This window comes from Plectropomus leopardus, chromosome 11 (assembly GCF_026936395.1).
Source record: "Plectropomus leopardus strain MGB_pleo_1.0 chromosome 11, ASM2693639v1, whole genome shotgun sequence".
Classification (NCBI taxonomy): domain Eukaryota; kingdom Metazoa; phylum Chordata; class Actinopteri; order Perciformes; family Serranidae; genus Plectropomus; species Plectropomus leopardus.
The window spans coordinates 6,736,884-6,762,533 of record NC_142186.1 but is presented as its reverse complement, the minus strand read 5'-3'; the positions used below and the strand labels follow the sequence as shown (position 1 = coordinate 6,762,533).

General features: G+C 34.6%; 1 protein-coding gene across 1 annotated transcript in view; it reads right to left on the bottom strand.

Annotated features, from left to right (window-relative positions):
• Positions 1-22,214, bottom strand: part of sqlea (squalene epoxidase a) — a 38,968-nt gene extending 16,754 nt beyond the window's left edge. The window contains 6 exon segments of the mRNA XM_088083897.1: positions 16,967-17,080; positions 17,180-17,276; positions 18,562-18,739; positions 20,968-21,226; positions 21,709-21,944; positions 21,947-22,214. Coding sequence (XP_087940023.1) covers positions 16,967-17,080; positions 17,180-17,276; positions 18,562-18,739; positions 20,968-21,226; positions 21,709-21,944; positions 21,947-21,986 — 924 coding nt within the window. The 5' untranslated portion in view covers positions 21,987-22,214.
• Between the last annotated feature and the right edge of the window lie 3,436 nt (positions 22,215-25,650).

Genomic DNA, 25,650 nt, shown 5'->3' with positions numbered 1-25,650 from the left:
TTTCAACTTTGTATACTATGACGCGTCTCTACAGGCTATAATATGTTGTTTTCCACCATTTTTGGGGCATTTCAAAATTTGACATTTTTCGCCTTACTAAAGTATGCGATTTTTGGCAGGTTTTTCAACGTGCTAAATTATGATGTCTTTGGCCATTTTTTCGACTTTGTATACGATGACGCGTCTCTACAGGCTATAATATGTTGTTTTCCATCATTTTTGGGGCATTTCAAAATTTGACATTTTTTGCCTTACTATAGTATGCGTTTTTTTGGCCGTTTTTTCAAAATGCTAAATTATGACTTTTTTGGCTTTTTTTTTACTTTGTATGCAATGACGCATCTCTACAGGCTATAATAAGCTGTTTTCCGCCATTTTTAGAGTATGTCAAAATTTGAAATTTTTCGCCTTACTATAGTATGCGATTTTTGGCAGGTTTTTCAACATGCTAAATTATGACGTATTTGGCCGTTTTTTCGAACTTGTTTGCTGTGACGCAACTCTACAGGCTATAATATGCTGTTTTCCGTCATTTTTAGAGTATGTCAAAATTGGACATTTTTTGCCTTACTATAGTATGCGACTTTTTGGCAGGATTTTGAAAATGCTAAATTAAGACTTTTTTGGCTTTTTTTCCCACTATGTATGCAATGACGTGACTATACAGGCTATAATATGCTGTTTTCCACCATTTTTAGAGTATGTCAAAATTTGAAATTTTTTGCCATACTATAGTATGCGATTTTTGGCAGGTTTTTCAACAAGCTAAATTATGACGTATTTGGCCGTTTTTTCGAACTTGTTTGCTATGACGCGACTATACAGGCTATAATATGCTGTTTTTCACCATTTTGGGGGCATTTCAAAATTTGACATTTTTTGCCTTACTATAGTATGCGTTTTTTTGGCCGTTTTTTCAACAGGCTAAATTATGACTTTTTTGGCTTTTTTTTTACTTTGTATGCAATGACGCATCTCTACAGGCTATAATAAGCTGTTTTCCGCCATTTTTAGAGTATGTCAAAATTTGAAATTTTTCGCCTTACTATAGTATGCGTTTTTTTGGCCGTTTTTTCAACATGCTAAATTATGACTTTTTTGGCTTTTTTTTTTACTTTGTATGCAAAGACACATCTCTACAGGCTATAATGTGTCATTTTCAGCCATTTTTAGAGTATGTCAAAATTTGTAATTTTTCGCCTTACTATAGTATGCGTTTTTTGGCAGGTTTTTGAAAATGCCAAATTAAGACTTTTTTTGCCTTTTTTTCCAACTTTGTATGCAATGACGTGACCCTAAAGGCTATAATAAGCTGTTTTCTGTCATTTTTAGAGTACGTCAAAATTTGAAATTTTTTGCCTTACTATAGTATGTGATTTTTGGCAGGTTTTTCAACATGCTAAATTATGACGTATTTGGCCGTTTTTTCGAACTTATTTGCTATGACGCGACTCTACAGGCTATAATAAGCTGTTTTCCGCCATTTTTAGAGTACGTCAAAATTTGAAATTTTTTGCCTTACTATAGTATGCGATTTTTGGCAGGTTTTTCAACATGCTAAATTATGACATCTTTGGCCGTTTTTTCGAACTTGTTTGCTATGACGCGACTATACAGGCTATAATATGTTGTTTTCCACCATTTTTGGGGCATTTCAAAATTTGACATTTTTCGCCTTACTATAGTATGCGATTTTTTCGCCAGTTTTTCAACATGCTAAATTATGATGTCTTTGGCCATTTTTTCGACTTTGTATACGATGACACGTCTCTACAGGCTATAATATGTTGTTTTCCACCATTGTGGGGGCATTTCAAAATTTCACATTTTTCACCTTACTATAGTATGCGATTTTTGGCAGTTTTTCAACATGCTAAATTATGATGTCTTTGGCCATTTTTTCGACTTTGTATACTATGACGCGTCTCTACAGGCTATAATATGTTGTTTTCCATCATTTTTGGGGCATTTCAAAATTTGACATTTTTTGCCTTACTATAGTATGCGTTTTTTTGGGCGTTTTTTCAACAGGCTAAATTATGACTTTTTTGGCTTTTTTTTTACTTTGTATGCAATGACGCATCTCTACAGGCTATAATAAGCTGTTTTCCGCCATTTTTAGAGTATGTCAAAATTTGAAATTTTTCGCCTTACTATAGTATGCGATTTTTGGCAGGTTTTTCAACATGCTAAATTATGACGTATTTGGCCGTTTTTTCGAACTTGTTTGCTGTGACGCAACTCTACAGGCTATAATATGCTGTTTTCCGTCATTTTTAGAGTATGTCAAAATTGGACATTTTTTGCCTTACTATAGTATGCGACTTTTTGGCAGGATTTTGAAAATGCTAAATTAAGACTTTTTTGGCTTTTTTTCCCACTATGTATGCAATGACGTGACTATACAGGCTATAATATGCTGTTTTCCGCCATTTTTAGAGTATGTCAAAATTTGAAATTTTTCGCCTTACTATAGTATGCGTTTTTTTGGCCGTTTTTTCAACATGCTAAATTATGACTTTTTGGCTTTTTTTTTACTTTGTATGCAAAGACACATCTCTACAGGCTATAATGGGTCAATTTCAGCCATTTTTAGAGTATGTCAAAATTCGAAATTTTCCGCCTTACTATGTGATTTTTGGCAGGTTTTTCAACATGCTAAATTATGACGTATTTGGCCGTTTTTTCAAACTTATTTCCTATGACGCGACTATACAGGCTATAATAAGCTGTTTTCCGCCATTTTTAGAGTATGTCAAAATTTGAAATTTTTCGCCTTACTATAGTATGCGATTTTTGGCAGGTTTTTCAACAAGCTAAATTATGACGTATTTGGCCATTTTTTCGAACTTGTTTGCTATGACGCGACTATACAGGCTATAATATGCTGTTTTTCGCCATTTTTGAGCATTTCAAAATTTGACATTTTTTGCCTTACTATAGTATGCGACTTTTTGGCCGTTTTTTCAACAGGCTAAATTATGACTTTTTTGGCTTTTTTTTCACTTTGTATGCAATGACGCGACTCTACAGGTTATAATATGCTGTTTTCTGTCATTTATAGAGTATGTCAAAATTTGAAATTTTTCGCCATACTATAGTATGTGATTTTTTTGCCAGTATTTCAACATGCTAAATTATGATGTCGTTGGCCATTTTTTCGACTTTGTATACTATGACGCGTCTCTACAGGCTATAATATGTTGTTTTCAACCATTTTTGGGGCATTTCAAAATTTGACATTTTTTGCCTTACTATAGTATGCGATTTTTTCGCCAGTTTTTCAACAGGCTAAATTATGACTTTTTTGGCTTTTTTTTCCACTTTGTCTGCAATGACGCGACTCTACAGGCTATAATGTGTCATTTTCAGCCATTTGCCGCCATTTTGGGGGCATTTCAAATTTTGAAATTTTTCGCCATACTATAGTATGCGATTTTTTCGCCAGTTTTTCAACATGCTAAATTATGATGTCTTTGGCCATTTTTTCGACTTTGTATACTATGACGCGTCTCTACAGGCTATAATATGTTGTTTTCCACCATTTTTGGGGCATTTCAAAATTTGACATTTTTCGCCTTACTATAGTATGCGATTTTTTCGCCAGTTTTTCAACATGCTAAATTATGATGTCTTTGGCCATTTTTTCGACTTTGTATACTATGACGCGTCTCTACAGGCTATAATATGTTGTTTTCCACCATTTTTGGGGCATTTTAAAATTTGAAATTTTTTGCCTTACTATAGTATGCGTTTTTTTGGCCGTTTTTTCAACATGCTAAATTATGACTTTTTTGGCTTTTTTTTTACTTTGTATGCAATGACGCATCTCTACAGGCTATAATAAGCTGTTTTCCGCCATTTTTAGAGTATGTCAAAATTCGAAATTTTCCGCCTTACTATAGTATGCGATTTTTGGCAGGTTTTTCAACATGCTAAATTATGACGTATTTGGCCGTTTTTTCGAACTTGTTTGCTGTGACGCAACTCTACAGGCTATAATATGCTGTTTTCCGTCATTTTTAGAGTATGTCAAAATTGGACATTTTTTGCCTTACTATAGTATGCGACTTTTTGGCAGGATTTTGAAAATGCTAAATTAAGACTTTTTTGGCTTTTTTTCCCACTATGTATGCAATGACGTGACTATACAGGCTATAATATGCTGTTTTCCACCATTTTTAGAGTATGTCAAAATTTGAAATTTTTTGCCATACTATAGTATGCGATTTTTGGCAGGTTTTTCAACAAGCTAAATTATGACGTATTTGGCCGTTTTTTCGAACTTGTTTGCTATGACGCGACTATACAGGCTATAATATGCTGTTTTTCACCATTTTGGGGGCATTTCAAAATTTGACATTTTTTGCCTTACTATAGTATGCGTTTTTTTGGCCGTTTTTTCAACAGGCTAAATTATGACTTTTTTGGCTTTTTTTTTACTTTGTATGCAATGACGCATCTCTACAGGCTATAATAAGCTGTTTTCCGCCATTTTTAGAGTATGTCAAAATTTGAAATTTTTCGCCTTACTATAGTATGCGTTTTTTTGGCCGTTTTTTCAACATGCTAAATTATGACTTTTTTGGCTTTTTTTTTTACTTTGTATGCAAAGACACATCTCTACAGGCTATAATGTGTCATTTTCAGCCATTTTTAGAGTATGTCAAAATTCGAAATTTTCCGCCTTACTATAGTATGTGATTTTTGGCAGGTTTTTCAACATGCTAAATTATGACGTATTTGGCCGTTTTTTCAAACTTATTTGCTATGACGCGACTATACAGGCTATAATAAGCTGTTTTCCGCCATTTTTAGAGTATGTCAAAATTTGAAATTTTTCGCCTTACTATAGTATGCGATTTTTTCGCCAGTTTTTCAACATGCTAAATTATGATGTCTTTGGCCATTTTTTCAACTTTGTATACTATGACGCGTCTCTACAGGCTATAATATGTTGTTTTCCACCATTTTTGGGGCATTTCAAAATTTGACATTTTTTGCCTTACTATAGTATGCGTTTTTTTTGGCCGTTTTTTCAACAGGCTAAATTATGACTTTTTTGGCTTTTTTTTTACTTTGTATGCAATGACGCATCTCTACAGGCTATAATATTCTGTTTTCTGTCATTTTTAGAGTATGTCAAAATTTGACATTTTTTGCCTTACTATAGTATGCGACTTTTTGGCCGTTTTTTCAACAGGCTAAATTATGACTTTTTTGGCTTTTTTTTCACTTTGTATGCAAAGACACATCTCTACAGGCTATAATGTGTCATTTTCAGCCATTTTTAGAGTATGTCAAAATTGGACATTTTTTGTAGTATGCGACTTTTTGGAGGGATTTTGAAAATGCTAAATTAAGACTTTTTTGGCTTTTTTTCCCACTATGTATGCAATGACGTGACTCTACAGGCTATAATATGCTGTTTTCCACCATTTTTAGAGTATGTCAAAATTTGAAATTTTTTGCCAAACTATAGTATGCGATTTTTTCGCCAGTTTTTCAACATGCTAAATTATGACGTATTTGGCCGTTTTTCACTTATTTGCTATGGACGTGTCTCTACGGGCTATAATATGTTGTTTTCTGCCATTTTTGGGGCATTTCAAAATTTGACATTTTTCGCCTTACTATACTATGCGATTTTTGGCAGGTTTTTCAACAAACTAAATTAAGACGTTTTTGGCTTTTTTTCCAACTTTGTATGCAATGACGCGACTCTACAGGCTATAATGTGTCATTTTCAGCCATTTTTAGAGTATGTCAAAATTTGAAATTTTCCGCCTTACTATAGTATGCGATTTTTGGCAGGTTTTTCAACATGCCAAATTAAGACTTTTTGGCTTTTTCCCAACTTTGTATGCAATGACACATCTCTAAAGGCTATAATAAGCTGTCATTTCCACCATTTTTAGAGTATGTCAAAATTTGAAATTTTTTGCCATACAATAGTATGTGATTTTTGGCAGTTTTCAACATGCTAAATTATGACGATTTGGCGTTTTTCAACTTTGTATGCTATGACGCGTGTCTACAGGCTATAATATGTTGTTTTCTGCCATTTTTGGGGCATTTCAAAATTTGAAATTTTTCGCCTTACTATAGTATGCGATTTTTGGCAGGTTTTTCAACATGCTAAATTATGACGTATTTGGCCGTTTTTTCGAACTTGTTTGCTATGACGCGACTATACAGGCTATGATATGCTGTTTTCCGCCATTTTTGGGGCATTTCAAAATTTGACATTTCTTGCCTTACTATAGTATGCGTTTTTTTGGCCGTTTTTTCAACATGCTAAATTATGACTTTTTTGGCTTTTTTTTTCACTTTGAATGCAATGATGCGACTCTACAGGCTATAATATTCTGTTTTCTGTCATTTTTAGAGTATGTCAAAATTTGAAATTTTTCGCCAAACTATAGTATGCGATTTTTTCGCCAGTTTTTAAACATGCTAAATTATGATGTCTTCTGCCATTTTTTTGACTTTGTACGCTATGACGCATATCTACAGGCTATAATATGTTGTTTTCCACCATTTTGGGGGCATTTCAAAATTTCACATTTTTCACCTTACTATAGTATGTGATTTTTTGGGCGTTTTTTCAACAGGCTAAATTATGACTTTTTTGGCTTTTTTTTCCACTTTGTCTGCAATGACGCGACTCTACAGGCTATAATGTGTCATTTTCAGCCATTTTTAGAGTATGTCAAAATTTGAAATTTTTCGCCTTACTATAGTATGCGATTTTTGGCAGGTTTTTCAACATGCTAAATTATGACGTATTTGGCCGTTTTTTCAAACTTGTTTGCTATGACGCGACTATACAGGCTATAATATGCTGTTTTCCGCCATTTTTGAGCATTTCAAAATTTGAAATTTTGCCTTACTATAGTATGCGTTTTTTTGGCCATTTTTTCAACAGGCTAAATTATGACTTTTTTTGGCTTTTTTTTCACTTTGTATGCTATTACGCGTCTCTACAGGCTATAATCTGTTGTTTTTTGCCATTTTTGGGGCATTTAAAATTTGACATTTTTGCCTTATTATAGTATGCGTTTTTTTGGCTGTTTTTTCAACAGGCTAAATTATGACTTTTTTGGCTTTTTTTTCCACTTTGTCTGCAATGACGCGACTCTACAGGCTATAATAAGCTGTTTTCCGCCATTTTTAGAGTATGTCAAAATTTGACATTTTTCGCCTTACTAAAGTATGCGACTTTTTGGCCGTTTTTTCAACATGCTAAATTATGACGTATTTGGCCGTTTTTTCGACTTTGTATGCTCTGATGGGATTCTACAGGCTATAATATGCTGTTTTCCGTCATTTTTAGAGTATGTCAAAATTTGACATTTTCCTCCTTACTATAGTATGCGATTTTGGGCAGTTTTTTCAAAATGCTAAATTATGACTTTTTTGGCTTTTTTTCCCACTTTGTATGCAATGACGCGTCTCTACAGGCTATAATATGCTGTTTTCCATCATTTTTAGAGTATGTCAAAATCTGAAATTTTTCGCCTTACTATAGTATGCGATTTTTGGCAGGTTTTTCAACATGCTAAATTATGACGTATTTGGCCGTTTTTTCGAACTTGTTTGCTATGACGCGACTATACAGGCTATAATATGCTGTTTTTCACCATTTTTGGGGCATTTCAAAATTTGACATTTTTTGCCTTACTATAGTATGCGTTTTTTTGGCCGTTTTTTCAACAGGCTAAATTATGACTTTTTTGGCTTTTTTTCCCCTTTGTCTACAATGACGCGACTCTACAGGCTATAATGTGTCATTTTCAGCCATTTTTAGAGTATGTCAAAATTTGAAATTTTTCGCCATACTATAGTATGCGATTTTTGGCAGGTTTTTCAACATGCTAAATTATGACGTATTTGGCCGTTTTTTCGAACTTGTTTGCTGTGACGCAACTCTACAGGCTATAATATACTGTTTTCCATCATTTTTAGAGTATGTCAAAATTGGACATTTTTTGCCTTACTATAGTATGCGACTTTTTGGCAGGATTTTGAAAATGCTAAATTAAGACTTTTTTGGCTTTTTTTCCCACTATGTATGCAATGACGTGACTCTACAGGCTATAATATGCTGTTTTCCACCATTTTTAGAGTATGTCAAAATTTGAAATTTTTTGCCATACTATAGTATGCGATTTTTGGCAGGTTTTTCAACAAGCTAAATTATGACGTATTTGGCCGTTTTTTCGAACTTGTTTGCTATGACGCGACTATACAGGCTATAATATGCTGTTTTTCACCATTTTTGGGGCATTTCAAAATTTGACATTTTTTGCCTTACTATAGTATGCGTTTTTTTGGCCGATTCTTCAACAGGCTAAATTATGACTTTTTTGGCTTTTTTTTTCACTTTGTATGCAATGACGCATCTCTACAGGCTATAATAAGCTGTTTTCCGCCATTTTTAGAGTATGTCAAAATTTGAAATTTTTCGCCTTACTATAGTATGCGATTTTTGGCAGGTTTTTCAACATGCTAAATTATGATGTCTTTGGCTTTTTTTTACTTTGTATGCAAAGACACATCTCTACAGGCTATAATATTCTGTTTTCTGTCATTTTTAGAGTATTTCAAAATTTCACATTTTTCACCTTACTATAGTATGTGATTTTTTGGGCGTTTTTTCAACAGGCTAAATTATGACTTTTTTGGCTTTTTTTTCAAACTTATTTGCTATGACGCGACTATACAGGCTATAATAAGCTGTTTTCCGCCATTTTTAGAGTATGTCAAAATTTGAAATTTTTCGCCTTACTATAGTATGCGATTTTTGGCAGGTTTTTCAACAAGCTAAATTATGATGTCTTTGGCCATTTTTTCGACTTTGTATTGCTGTGACGCAACTCTACAGGCTATAATATACTGTTTTCCATCATTTTTAGAGTATGTCAAAATTGGACATTTTTTGCCTTACTATAGTATGCGACTTTTTGGCAGGATTTTGAAAATGCTAAATTAAGACGATTTTGGCTTTTTTCAAACTATGTATGCAATGACGTGACTATACAGGCTATAATATGCTGTTTTCCACCATTTTTAGAGTATGTCAAAATTTGAAATTTTTTGCCATACTATAGTATGCGATTTTTGGCAGGTTTTTCAACAAGCTAAATTATGACGTATTTGGCCGTTTTTTCGAACTTGTTTGCTATGACGCGACTATACAGGCTATAATATGCTGTTTTTCACCATTTTTGGGGCATTTCAAAATTTGACATTTTTTGCCTTACTATAGTATGCGTTTTTTTGGCCGTTTTTTCAACAGGCTAAATTATGACTTTTTTGGCTTTTTTTTTACTTTGTATGCAATGACGCATCTCTACAGGCTATAATAAGCTGTTTTCCGCCATTTTTAGAGTATGTCAAAATTTGACAATTTTCATCATACCATAGTATGCGATTTTTGGCCGTTTTTCAACAAACTAAATTATGACTTTTTTGGCTTTTTTTCCACTTTGTATACAACGACACGACTCTACAGGCTATGATGTGTCATTTTCAGCCATTTTTAGAGTATTTCAAAATTTGACATTTTTTGCCTTACAATAGTATGTGATTTTTGGCAGGTTTTTCAACATGCTAAATTATGACATCTTTGGCCGTTTTTTCAAACTTATTTGTATACTATGACGACTATACAGGCTATAATAAGCTGTTTTCCGCCATTTTTAGAGTATGTCAAAATTTGACATTTTTCGCCTTACTATAGTATGCGATTTTTGGCCGTTTTTTTCGAACTTGTTTGCTATGACGCGACTATACAGGCTATAATATGCTGTTTTTCACCATTGCAAAGACACATCTCTACAGGCTATAATGTGTCATTTTCAGCCATTTTTAGAGTATGTCAAAATTTGAAATTTTTCGCCTTACTATAGTATGCATTTTTTGGCCGTTTTTTCAACATGCTAAATTATGACTTTTTTGGCTTTTTTTTCACTTTGTATACAATGACGCGACCCTAAAGGCTATAATAAGCTGTTTTCCGCCATTTTTAGAGTATGTCAAAATTTGAAATTTTTTGCCTTACTATAGTATGCGATTTTTGGCAGGTTTTTCAACATGCTAAATTATGACGTATTTGGCCGTTTTTTCGAACTTGTTTGCTGTGACGCAACTCTACAGGCTATAATATACTGTTTTTCATCATTTTTAGAGTATGTCAAAATTGGACATTTTTTGTAGTATGCGACTTTTTGGAGGGATTTTGAAAATGCTAAATTAAGACTTTTTTGGCTTTTTTTTTACTTTGTATGCAATGACGTGACTCTACAGGCTATAATATGCTGTTTTCCACCATTTTTAGAGTATGTCAAAATTTGAAATTTTTTGCCAAACTATAGTATGCAATTTTTTCGCCAGTTTTTCAACATGCTAAATTATGACGTCTTTGGCCGTTTTTTCGACTTTGTATGCTATGACGCGTCTCTACAGGCTATAATATGTTGTTTTCCACCATTTTGGGGGCATTTCAAAATTTGAAATTTTTCCCCTTACTATAGTATGCGATTTTTTGGGCGTTTTTTCAACAAACTAAATTAAGACGTTTTTGGCTTTTTTTCCAACTTTGTATGCAATGACGCGACTCTACAGGCTATAATGTGTCATTTTCAGCCATTTTTAGAGTATGTCAAAATTTGTAATTTTTCGCCTTACTATAGTATGCGATTTTTGGCAGGTTTTTGAAAATGCCAAATTAAGACTTTTTTGGCTTTTTTCCCAACTTTGTATGCAATGACGTGACTCTAAAGGCTATAATAAGCTGTTTTCCACCATTTTTAGAGTATGTCAAAATTTGAAATTTTTTGCCATACAATAGTATGCGATTTTTTCGCCAGTTTTTCAACATGCTAAATTATGACGTATTTGGCCGTTTTTTCGACTTTGTATGCTATGACGTGTCTCTACGGGCTATAATATGTTGTTTTCTGCCATTTTTGGGGCATTTCAAAATTTGACATTTTTCGCCTTACTATACTATGCGATTTTTGGCAGGTTTTTCAACATGCTAAATTATGACATCTTTGGCCGTTTTTTCAAACTTGTTTGCTATGACGCGACTCTACAGGCTATAATATGCTGTTTTCCACCATTTTTGGGCCATTTCAAAATTTAACATTTTTCGCCTTACTATAGTATGCGACTTTTTGGCCGTTTTTTTGTACATGCTAAATTATGACTTTTTTGGCTTTTTTTTCACTTTGTATACAATGACGCGACTATACAGGCTATAATAAGCTATTTTCCGCCATTTTTAGAGTATGTCAAAATTTGAAATTTTTCGCCTTACTATAGTATGCAATTTTTTCGCCGGTTTTTCAACATGCTAAATTATGATGTCTTTGGCCATTTTTTCGACTTTGTATGCTATGACGCATCTCTAAAGGCTATAATATGTTGTTTTCCACCATTTTGGGGGCATTTCAAAATTTGACATTTTTCACCTTACGATAGTATGCGATTTTTTGGGGCGTTTTTTCAACAGGCTAAATTATGACTTTTTTGGCTTTTTTTTCACTTTATCTGCAATGACGCAACTCTACAGGCTATAATGTGTCATTTCCAGCCATTTTTAGAGTATGTCAAAATTTGAAATTTTTCGCCTTACTATAGTATGCGATTTTTGGCAGGTTTTTCAACATGCTAAATTATGACGTATTTGGCCGTTTTTTCGAACTTATATGCTATGACGCGACTATACAGGCTATAATATGCTGTTTTCCGCCATTTTTGGGGCATTTCAAAATTTGAAATTTTTTGCCTTACTATAGTATGCGTTTTTTTGGCCATTTTTTCAACAGGCTAAATTATGACTTTTTTTGGCTTTTTTTTCACTTTGTATGCTATTACGCGTCTCTACAGGCTATAATATGTTGTTTTTCGCGATTTTTGGGGCATTTAAAAATGTGACATTTTTTGCCTTATTATAGTATGCGTTTTTTTGGCTGTTTTTTCAACAGGCTAAATTATGACTTTTTTGGCTTTTTTTTTCACTTTGTAGGCAATGACGCGACTCTACAGGCTATAATAAGCTGTTTTCCGCCATTTTTAGAGTATGTCAAAATTTGACATTTTTCTCCTTACTATAGTATGCGATTTTGGGTATGTATGCAAATTATGACGTATTTGGCCGTTTTTTCGACTTTGTATGCTCTGATGGGATTCTACAGGCTATAATATGCTGTTTTCCGTCATTTTTAGAGTATGTCAAAATTTGACATTTTCCTCCTTACTATAGTATGCGATTTTGGGCAGTTTTTTCAAAATGCTAAATTATGACTTTTTTGGCTTTTTTTCCCACTTTGTATGCAATGACGCGTCTCTACAGGCTATAATATGCTGTTTTCCATCATTTTTAGAGTATGTCAAAATTCGACAGTTTTCGCCTTACTATAGTATGCAACTTTTTGGCAGGTATTTGAAAATGCTAAATTATGACGTATTTGGCCGTTTTTTCGAACTTGTTTGCTATGACGCTACTATACAGGCTATAATATGTTGTTTTCCACCGTTTTGGGGGCATTTCAAAATTTGACATTTTTTGCCTTACTATAGTATGTGTTTTTTGGCCGTTTTTTCAACAGGCTAAATTATGATTTTTTTGGATTTTTTTTTTCACTTTGTATGCAATGAGGCGATGCTGTTTTCAGCCATTTTTAGAGTATTTCAAAATTTGACATTTTTGGCAATACTATAGTATGCGATTTTTGGCCGTTTTTCACCATGCCTAAATTTTGACTTTTTTGCCTTTTCTTCCACTTTGTATGCAATGATGCGACTTTAAAGGCTATAATGTCGTTTTTAGCCATATTTAGAGTATGTCAAAATTTGACATTTTTTGCCATTCTATAGTATGTGTTTTTTGTCCATTTTTGCAACATGCGACATTTTCACTTTTTTGGCTTTTTTTCCACTTTGTATGTTATGACGTGACTCTACAGGCTATAATACGTTGTTTTCAGCCATTTTTGGGGCATGTCAAAATTTGAAATTTTTTGCCATACTATAGTATGCGATTTTTGGCCATTTTTCAACATACTAAATTATGGCTTTGTTAGCCTTTTTTTCCAGTTTGTTTGCTATGATGCAGCTCTATAGGCTATAATATGAGGTTTTCAGCCATTTTTGGGCCATGTCAAAATTTAACATTTTTTGCCATAGTATAGTATGCAATGTTTTGGCAGATTTTTCAACATCCTAAATTATGACTTTTTTAGCCTTTTTTTCCACTTTGTATTCTTTGTATTATTTGTATGACGCGACTCTCCAGGCTATAATATGTTCTTTTCAGCTTTTTGGGGGGTATGTTAAAATTTGTCATTTTTCGCCTTAATTTAGTATGCGATTTTTTGCCATTTTTTCATCATGCTAAATTGTGACTTTTTTGGCCTTTTTTTTCCACCCACTATTATAACATTTTCAGCCATTTTTCGGGCATGTCAAAATTTGACATTTTTCGCCATACTATACTTTGTGATTTTTTGCCATTTTTTGAAATGCTAAATTATGATTTTTTTTGGCCTTTTTTCCACTTTGTATGCTATGACAGGACTCTACAGGCAATAATATGTCTTTTCCATCCATTTCTGGGTCATGTCAAAATCTGACATTTTTCCCCATACTATAGTATGCGATTTTTTGCCATTTTTTTAACATGCTAAATTATGACTCTTTCGGCCTTTTTTCCACTTTGTATGCTATGCCACGACCTTATAGGCTATAATATGTTGTTTTCAGCCATTTTTTTTGACATGTCAAATTTGATGTGTTTTGACATACTATACTATGGCATTTTCCATCATTTCCATCATTTTTTCATTATGCTAAAATTGTGATTTTTTTTTTGGCCTTTTGTGGCCTTTGTATCTTTGTATTCTATGAAGAGCGTCTACAAGCTATAATATGTCATTTTCAGCCATTTTTATGATATGTCAAATTTGACGTTTTTCAACATACTATACTATGCCATTTTCATCATGCTTTGTTATGATGTTTTTAGCCTGTTTTGGCCTTTTTATCCACTTTGTATACTATTATGCATCTCTATAAGCTATAATATGTCATTTTCAGGTTTTTTTTGAGATGTCAAATTTGATGTTTTTTGACATCCTAAACTATGGCATTTGTGGTCATTTTTTCTATATGCTAAATTATGATGTTTTGGGCCTGTCTTTCTATATTGTACAATACAACACATCTCTGCAAGCTACTGTATGTCATTTTCAGTGATTTTTATGACATGTCAAATTTGACTTTTTTTCTCATGCTATTCTACGGCGTTTCCGGTCATTTTTTCGACATGCTAAATTATGACGTTTTTGGCCTTATTTGAGCTTTGTTTCCACTTTGTGTACTTTACCACGTGTCTACAAGCTATAATATGTAATTTTAGGCCATTTTTTTGAGATGTCAAATTTGGCGTTTTTTAACATACTAAACCAGGGGTATTCAACTAAAATTCAAAGGGGTCCAGTTGCTAAAATTTCCTCCCAGCATAGGTCCAAACCTCATACCTAAAATCAGAATCACGATTAATTGAACATTTTCACCTCGATTACGATTAATGAATGATTATTTTGGTTTTGCTTTTTTTTAGGTTTGAAAAAGTCAAACTTTAGGATGTTGTCCAAAATGGCATAAAAACGTCAGAGTATAGTATGTAATCCAAAATGGCATATAAATGTCATAGTATAGTATGCCGTCCAAAATGGCATAAAAACATCAAAGTATATTATGTCATCCAAAATGGCATAAAAACGTCATAGTATACTATGTCGTCCGAAATGGTACAAAACTGCAAATTTTGTGATAGTATAGTATGTCATCCAAAATGGTCCAAAATAGCATAAATATGTCATAATATAGTATGTCGTCCAAAATGGCATAAAAAAATCATAGTATCGTATGCGGTCCAAAATGGTCCAAAATGGCATAAAAACGTCCTAGCAGTACGTCGTCCAAAATGGCATAAAATCGTCATAACATTGTTTGTAGTCCAAAATGGCATAAAAAGGTCAGAGTATAGTATGTTATCCAAAATGGCATAAAAATGTCATAGTAAACTTTGCTGTTCAAAATGGCATGAAAACGCCATAGTATACTATGTTGTCCAAAATGGCATGAAAACGCCATAGTATACGATGTTGTACAAAATGGCAAAAATAGTGATAGTATGTCATCCAAAATGGTCCAAAATAGCACAAAAATGTCATAGAATAGTATGTCGTCCGCAATGGCATAAAAACGTCACTGTATACTATGTCCTCTAAATTGGCATAAAAAAGTCATAGTATACTATGTTATCCAAAATGGTCCAAAATGGCATAAAAATGCCATAGTTCACCATGTTGTCTAAAGCATAGAAATAGCAGAGAAAAGTTATAATATAGTATGTCGTCCACAATGGTCCAAAATGGCATAAACATGTCATAGTATGGTATGTTATCCAAAATGGCATACAAAAGTCATAAGCTGTGTTCGAAACCATCCCTTTCATTCACTCACTAATAACTATATAGTGCGTATTAAATAGTGCACTATATAGGAATAACAAATGAGATTTCTGACACTACGTTGGAATTTTTCTCCCCCGGTAATACACAGCCACTTTGCATTGTGGTATACGGGAGTTAAATGTAGGGTACATCGTATGTACACTGAAATTTGCAGTGCATTGTGGGTATTTTACAGTGCACTATTTAGTGGATGGAATTAACTGCTGAGAAATCGAACACCACTACAAAATGGCAAACACACTACATAGTGCACTCTATCTGTGATAGGGGACTGTTTTGAACACAGCTACATGTATGTAGTCCTGAGTATGTCAACCTGAAAACTATAAAAAAAAAAAAAAAAAATCACAGTAGAGATTGTTTTGCAAATATGCAAAAAAAAAGTTATACTTCAGTTTGTCCTTAAAAATATCATAAAAAGTCCTTGTATGGTATGTCGTCCAAAAGATATCAAAGAAGTCATAGTATGTCATCCAATATTCCATAAAATAGTTGAAGTTTAGCCTTAGCATGAAAATGTCATCTAAAATACCATAATAATGTCATAGCAGTATGTGGCTGAAAATTTCCTTGAAAAAGTCATAGTATAGTATGTTATCCAAAATAGTATGAAAAATTCATAATATAGTATGTAGACCAAAATAGCATAAGATAAGTCATTCTATAGTATGTCATCCAAAAAAGCATAAAAAAGTCATAGTACAGTAAGCAGTCCTAAATAGCATAAAAAATTCATAGATAAGTATGTTGTCCAAAGTTGCATAAAAATGCATGGTATAGTATGTTGCTCAAAATTACATAAAAAAAGTCACAGTATAGTATGTCAACCAAAATAGCATAAAAACGTCATTGGATAGTATGTCATCAAAATTACACAAATACTCATAGTATAGTATGTTGTCCAAAACTGCAAACACAAAATCATAATATAGTATGTCATCGTCAAGATATCAAATAAGTCATTGTATAATTTGTCATCCAAAATTGCCTAAAAAAGTCACAGTAAAGTATGTCGTGCATAATAGCACAAAATATTTACAGTATATTGTGTTGTCCAAAATTGCATAGGAAAGTCATAGTACTGTATGTCCTCAAAAATAGCAAAAATATGTCACAGTATAGTATGTGATCCAAAAGATTTAGAAGTCATAGAATAACATGTTGTTCAAAATAGCATAAAAAAGTCATAGTATATGAAGTCATCCAGAAAAGCATGAAAATGTCATAGTATGTCGTACAAATATTCTATTTTTCTGCCAACTTTCACTTTTACTCTTATCACATTTCTTAATAAAATATATACTCTAATACACTTTCCCTTAGCTTAGTTACTATAAAGTAAAGAATTTATTGACTAATCGACTGATGAACTAGTCATTTCAGTGCATTCAGCAATAACGCTGGATGGTGCTTACCTTCATAAGGCATCCAACAAAGTGTGATGAGGTGTGAGCTTTTCCAGATACCAGACTCTTTCTGAATTTGGAGAAACAGCCATCTGCCACAATAGTCAGCGCCGCATGAATTTTCTACAGGACACAGGTTCACACAGTCATCACATCTCTTTCCATGAGGTTGTAAAGTATAATATAACGCTCTTCACTTGCAGCACAGTTTCCTCTTCTCACCTTGATGTCTCCAGTTTCTTTATCCTTGTACTGGACTCCAGTTACACAACCTTCCTCTTCCGGCAAACTGGTCACGGTGCCTTCTACGAATGTGACACTGGGGGGCACAATAAGCAGTTAGTGACATCGCCCTCACATGGCAGAACAGCAAAGGCAACATGACAAGAAAAAGCTACTAAAACACCATAAATGCCTATTTAACATATGGTCACACAGCTCAGTTCAGTTTTTTTATTGAAGTGGGGTTATATGGGTTACTTTTCATAGAAATTATATTACATACAACAGATGTCAGTTGGCCTGCTTCCAGTGTGGAGAAGGCTGGATTCCAACAGGTAAGCTAGGCAATGTCCTACATTGGGTTGTTTAACAACAATGTGTATTTAAGTTACCATAAAATCTATATCAGTTGAAGTATATACTATATTGAGAGCAATTTTACTGCCTTATCTTAACGTCAGACCGGGATTTCCAATAAGAAAATTAAGTTGTTGTGTCACTCTCATCAAAGCCAGACTCCATGTACAGTGACTTAATACAATACAAAAACAGTGACTTAACATTGCTGAACACAGGAGCTGCTGTTCTACTGCTGCCTTGATCAGTCATTTTGTTCGTGTTATCATGTGACTTTGCATTTCAAAAGACTGGTTCAGATTTACCAAAGTCACACAATAACACAAACTAAACAACTGATCAAATCAGTGGTAGAGCAACAGCTCTCATGTTCGGCAAACTAAAATTACTGTTTTTCTTAATGGAGTTTGGTGGCTTTGAAAACAAAATGGGGAGCTAAGGCCATTAACAGCTTTCCACCTCGGAGTGGCTGCCTGACAGAGTGGTAAAATTACTTTTAATATAGCATACACTGAAACTAATATTAATTTTTATGGGTGAAGAATGTTCTGTTTTAATGCGGCCCCCCACCCTAAAGAGTGCACTGTTTAGCTTCTGTGTCTGCCTGCTTCTCCAGACTGCCAACTGTCATCTGCTGTGTATGTTATATACTATCTATGGATTAGTATTCCATACAACCCCGATAAAAAAAAATCCTTACTCTTCCTTCAAACAAAACCTTTTAAAGGCTTTTTAGTAAACTACTGATGGTTGTTTAAAATATTGTATTACATTTAACAAATCATTTTTGATTGTGTAAGGTGTACATGAAAAGTCTGAAAAGCACTAAACTACCTGAAATATAAAATGTGGTAAAACAAAATGTAGTCTGGCCTTGTAGGGCAGGATAAATGAGCAACATGTGAACGGCAGATTTCTAATAACACTCCTTTCCACTTTAACTTTCAGTGCTGTAATGTCAAAAATAATGTCATCCAATCAGCCAGTTCAGTTGGCACATGGCCTCTTTTTATGACTCCACTTACTTTGGCTGGGCCTGGGCGGCTCTCCTCAGACCCATGATAAATCGACCGTGATGGAAAGCACGTCCACAGTGGATGCTGTCCTCCAACTGAGGATAAGGGATCTCCACCTCTGTGCTGCTCTCCATGTCATGGATCACATAGCCGTGCACCAGATGGGCATCCAGACCCTCCACTGAACCTGAGGGCAATCACATGCAACAGGTTACAGTCTCACAGCACAGAGTCATTATCCACTCAGTCTGCGTGTTTATATTTTGTATGTGTGATTCAGTGCATGCAGACAAAACGGAACATGAATCTGATATGATGACTGAGTGAAACATTTAAAAGGTCAAGTTTAACCAAACACTAGCTTCTTTAAAGAGCCAGTCAGGTTTTTCCGTCGGCCGCTGTATTTAGCACTCCCTCTGTGGGCAGCAGTGTTTGAAAACGTGGAACTGCTTTATTTAGTGTTTTACTGGTTTTAATCTCTATTTGTGTTGGAGTAGACTCTGCGGATAACTCCTGAAAATTGAACGCTGAAGTAATGCTAGTTGGGAGTTGACATGTGGGAGAAAATTCAGGTTGTTGCAATCTGCAATCCTCACCACTAGATGCCACTAAATCCCCCTAAATCATACACACTGGACCTTTGAACCCATGACTCCATATTGTTTATGGCTGCACCATTCCATCATTATTGTCATTCCTGTCATTATTGTTGTTGCGTTGCTCCTCCTCTCTCTTTCCTACGGATCATTTTGTCATATGGATTACTGTCATTTTATTATGTTGATCTTGTCTGTAAACACAGCTTGAATTGAACATCTAAACATTAAAGGGTTTTGAAGGGAAGTTTTGGGGGGATTTTTTTTTATTATATGTTGTGAGTAGAAATAAAATTGAAACATATGACATTTAAAGGGTTTCATTGAAAACCATTATATTGTTTTAACATTTTAAACAACAAATTGCACCTGCAAGATGAAAATTTTGAAAAAGGGACACAGCATACATATCACAAAATATACGACTATTTTTGCTGCATTGATATTGGTGCACTTATATTTTTTGGGAAACTACAGTACAATAAACTGTAGTCCCTATGAATATTCTGCCACTGACTCATGAAATGTGCTGTAAAAATAGTTTTTGGCACAGATCAACTACCCACTTAGATGCATACAATTTACACTGACTAAGTAAGGCAGGATGAATTTCTTATTTAGATGATCAAATCAAAAGGGTTTTCAGAGTTCTGCACATTTATTTGGGATGTGAAGTTTGAGGAACTGCTGCATTCAAAAATAATGTTAATATTGTTGTTTTAAATGTCAGGGGCACTCTGACACTTCATGAAGTGTAATGGTAAGATGACTGCAAATGAAAGCCAACATTTCATACAGAATGTCCTCGTCAAGACAACACTTGGTACATATGGAGGACCAAATCTGCTCGTAATGGGGCAACGGAGAGGTAAAATTGATCTGTAATCTCTCATGTCAATTAATCTGTTAAGCGACACATGGAGACAAGCCCCCTCATTAAAACAGGGTCATTGGAAAAACAAAATGAATAGAAGAATAACTGAATACATAGGGAAAAAATAGAAAAATCAATAAAATGGGAAATAAATGTAAAGAGAAAAAAATGAATATGAAAATAAATGAACCCTGAAATAATGAATACATTTCATTCTTTTTTTATGTCAGTGCATATTTATTTATTTATTATCCTTTCTTTAATATTTCACGTATTTATTTATCTACTGAGTCTTTTATTTATTTTTAATGATGGTGGATTTGGTCCTCCAAAGCTACAGTGCATGCAAAAAAAAAAGAGTTTGATTCCAGCCTCTTTCTTTCTATCATATTTCTACACTGCCCGCTGCCAAATAAAAGTGAAATGAGCCCCGCAAATATATGTACTATATATATATATATATATATATATATATATATATATATATAAAGGGGAAAAAAGCGGGATACACAAATAGAAGCAGGTAAGAATTTGAAAATCGGTCACTCTCGTGATTTTAAACTATAAGAATTTCTGAAAAATGTGTTTCATGTTTAAGACTACATAAGCACCAATCAGAGTTAAGAGTTAATTACCTGCGACATCAGGACTGTGTGGGTCACATTTGACAAAAGCAAACAGCCAAACAACTGTCACCACATTTTGATTCAAATATTGTTAACTCTGATTGGTCCATGGAAATACTACCTTTTACAAATGAGCCCTGCCCACTCCAATTCTGTGAGAAGAGCACAAACAGAGATCTCTCATGTAAAATTAACTTTATGTGTGTTCATGCAGTGTAGACGTCCCAGAGGCTGGTACAAAAGGAACAGAGGCTCCTACTGATTTGTATATTCAGAGTATGTTTGCAGGTCACTGATGGCAGCAGCGTCTGTCACTGACCTTCCAGTCCCAGCTCTTTGAGCGCTCTGAATCCTCCCGGCTGCAGCAGCTCCCCCACTATCCTGTCAGGCTCCTTCAGGTCCCTCTCCACCACCGTCACCCTCCTTCCGTCCTGAGCTAGGACGGCTGCCATAGCTGAGCCCAGCACCCCGGCCCCAACTATTACCACATCTGGCTCGGGGGCCACTGAGGGGCCACCTGCTGAGGCACTCAGTGAGGCAGAGGACTCTGTGTCTACTCTTTTCCTTGTTCTCCGGCTCTGGAAACAATGGCAGTCTCATTACGCACAGTGTAAAGTCCAAACTGAACTGTACTGTAAGGCAAATATTGCAAAATATACAGTTTTTTTGAATTAATCAAATTAGTAGCTATATTTCTCTGAGCTAGGTCTCTTTGGATTTATAAATATAAATAAACATTTACAGCTATTTAAGATTAAACTCACTAAATAGAATATATATATATATATACATATATATACACACATACATACATATCACAAAATAGAATATATATAGGAACAATTAATTAAATGGCTATGTGGCAATTATATATATATATATATATATATATATATATATATATATATATATATATATATATATATATATACATATGCACATCCATATCACAAAATAGAAAATATATAGGAACAATTAATTAAATGGCTATGTGGCAATTTTATGTCTTGTCTTTGTATTCTTTGTTTAGGTTAACGTGGATTGACATGAGTTTTCTTACCTTTTTACACTTGTTCTCTGCTTCCTCGCTCCTCTGTGACGACATTTGGGGGATTAAATGGTTGATAACGGGTAAATAAGACAAGAGACTCAGAGGCAAATGAAACAACCGAGAGACTCGCAGCTTCTGGCTGTGAAAATACCTAAAATAGGATAACAGGAGCCCGACTGAGAGAAATAAGACTGCAGCCACCACAATCTCTCTGTGAGCGCAAGTCAAGACTGTGCTGGATTTTTATAAAGGTAAGTGAAGCTGGCTATTCCCAGGAAAGTCCACATCTTTTGGATTACAAAATAATCATATATAAAAATAAACTTCGACGGTAAAAGCACTGCTGAGGAAGAGGTTATCTTTGGACTGACAGAAAAATCACTACACAATTAGGCTACAAATTACTCTTTTTGTTGTTTCTCAGGTACTCCAAAAATAAGTCCTATGGTCCAAAACAAAGAGTTACCTTTGTAACTCATGATAAGTTGTTCACAGACAGTCGGGTGGATGCTGATGAATATTTTATGATAATGAGAAACACGCACTACTTCAGATTCGGTGGTTTTACATCCCGCCTCCTCCACGGTTCAACCCACAAATCAGGAGTGACGCGACGGTGAGCAGAGCTCACGCTATCCGCTCATTGGACAGCGGTGCGGGCATTGGTCCGCCTCTCGGTCGCTGATTGGACAGTCGGCATACAGGATGGTAGTATGATGTGATGTCAGTGGAAAGGTGCGTGTTTCCATAGACATATCATAGCCTGCATGTACATGTTTTCATCGTTACGCTGGTATACCTGTTTATTTTGATTACCTATTTATTTTTTTGTCTGTTTGTCTAATTTTTTTTCCCATGTATATATATATATATATATATATATATATATATATATATATATATATATATATATATATATATATATATATATAAATACACACAGACACACATAGAAAATAGTAATATATGATATGATATGATATGATATGATATGATATTACATTATATTATATTATATGATACTACATTATATATAGCCAGCTGCAGAGATAGCTGGCGTTCGGCAACATGCATCACTCTGCCTCTCCCTTGCCCCTTCTCGAGATGCCAAGATGTTACCATGTCATCAAAAGTTGTGAATAAAATTGATATTTCCCTAAGATTTACATTTTAGCATTTATGGATGAAATATTTTATATGCACCACATAAATATCGAGTGTTTGTGTCACAGGAAATGAAGCACAGTGCCACCATCTGTCCACGTGTAACTTTTGGCTCATATACCACACACTGCAGACTTGCATAATATCCAGAAAGTGCAGAGTGAGAGCTCTTTCCAATGCTTATTGGTAAAATAAAGGTTTTGCTTGGAAAAGGCTCTGACAAAGTGTACGTATGTAGATGTGAATAAATCCACATCCTGAAGAAAGTTTTGCTTTTCATATTACGCAAGCGTTGTATCGAAGTGCGCTCCCTGTCGATTAGTCTTTCCCCCTTTGTAAATGCGTAGCGCCGCCTCTTGATGGCTGTAGTTATGGCTAAGAGTTTGGGTCGGGTTTAGGTGGAGGGGAAACACTTATCTACGGGAAATCAGTCTTCGACACATAAGAAAGACAGACAGAATGTAGCATATTTGTGGGGTTTTTTTTCTGTCTGTACCCTAAAAATCGCTTTAGACACCATGTGGGCCTACAGACATGTCCAAAGACAAAATTATTTAGTTTGCTTTACTCACGTTGTGATTGCTACTCCAATAATAACTGAAGTTTGATGATTGCACTTGTCCCATTTTAACTGGAGATTGTGCTCGCTCTTTGTATTGTGTGATAATTGTATTTATCTGTCTGTATTTATTGTTGTAACCTTGTTTTAAACTGCCCTCTTGGCCAGGTCACTCTTGGAAAAGAGATTTTAAATCTCAATGAGTCTTTTACCTGGTTAAATATATATATGTACTTGTTTGGCTTTGTCAGGCTAGCTTGAGGTCCGATGGCTCGTGCGGTTATCAAAACAAACCAGTGTTTTTCAAACACGAAAAAAAAACTCGAAAGAAAAATGGCATCAAGCCCCAAACTCAGAACATGATAAACAAACTTAAAGATATTGTAGTGTATTATGCTCGGTTTCTTAAAGTTCCTAATTTGGTCAGGCAAAGAGGCCTCGAAGTTAGTGGTCTAGGGATGTTTAGGCCTGGAAGACAAATGTGTAGAATACTGGCGCCAGGCTAGAAGTAATATGGAATAAGGCTCCTTCCAAATAAGGAGATACTTGTGGTGTTTTGTGATTGATCACAGCAGGTAAAGAGTTGCTTTACGGACAAATGTATTGATGCCTGTACGTATATAAGAGACTTGCATGAGCTGAAAGAGAGAGATTCGTATTGGTCCTGAATCCTCTCGCAGGCAGACCATGGGGCCTGGTGGATGCTGAACTTTGCTGCAATAAATTGATTATTATGCAACCGAGTCAGTGGCATCACGAACAGGATCTGTTGTGTCCCGCAACATTGCCGACAGCTTCAATGCACTTGCTCCCGTGTCAAGTCGACTAATAGGGTGAGTATTTCCTCACAAATTAACACGCTGGTTTGTTCGCTGAGGCTGGGGGATTTTTTGCTGCTGGGTCACACTGTAAAGAGTCCTTGTGCAGGAGTACAATGATGTGTTGATGTTGGAGTGACTTCCGTGTCTAAATTTAGTTTTTGCATCAGAAGTGTTGCAAAACAGGGGGGCATAGGTACAAGAAGAAGAAATAAGAGACTAAGGAAATATAGTAAAAGGAATAATAAAGAAAAGAGAAATAAGGAAAAGGGAAAAAGAGAATAGAAATAGAAATAAGTAATAGAGAAGAAGAATAAAGAAGAAAAGAAGTAGGTTAGAATTAAAGCTAAAGTGTAGAATAAGTGGAATTATACGTTTGTGAGCTAAATAACCATGCAGATTAATGAAGTCAGGGCCACGACTCTTAGCAGTAAGACATGTGTAAATTAGTGACTACGTGATAGTTGACTTTGAGGAATAGTCGAATTGGAGTAAAGGTTTAAAGAGTTAAAATAGTAGGCCTGGCGCCAGGCGAAATTAGGACGTTAAAGTCCTAAAGGCTAAAATTGGAAAGATGAAGTAAAGAGAAGATAAAAGAGAAAAGAGATTGAAGAATAAAAGAAAAGATGAGTGAAAAATAGAAGTAATAAAAGAGAAAATAGAAGTTGAAGTTTGAGTAGAATAAGATGAAAAAGGGGCTGAATGAGCCTAAGAGTAAAAAGGAAATTTATTAGTTGATGAGTTGTTTTTGAGAAGCTTGCTCTAAGTGAGAAGTTTTTTGGAAAAATAGGATCAATTAAACAGTGACAGAGCTCAGTTAGGAATAAGTCGACCTTAAAGAAAAAATAAGAAGAACAAAAGGCGTCTAAGATTTAGTGTTGTTCGTGTCTTTGGAAATGTTATTAGTTGGTTTTGTGTCTTTGTCTGATGGATTGGCTGGTCTGTACTTGAGTCTGTACCGGGGGGTGTGTATGAGGTTTTAGTTGTGTGTAGAAGGTTGGATATCCATTGAGTATGTGTAATTGATATATAGAAAGTAGAGTTTATATTAAATAGTAATATATATATATATATATATATATATATATATATATATATATATATATATATATATATATATATATATATATATATAGGAGGTTGAATAAAGGAGATTTAGAAACTTATAAGGAGGGACTTTTGTCCTTCTGTGTTAAAAATTATATGAGCCCTTGTTTTGATAAGAGGACTTTATAAATGATGGGCGTGCACGGTGGCTTTTGTGGTTAGCACTGTTGCCTCACAGCAAGAGGGTCCTAGTTCGAATCCCGGTTGGAGCAGGAGTTCGGTCCAGGCGGGGGGCCCCTTCTGTGTGGAGTTTGCATGTTCTCCCGTGTCCGCTGGGTTCTCTCCGGTCTCGGCTTCCTCCAC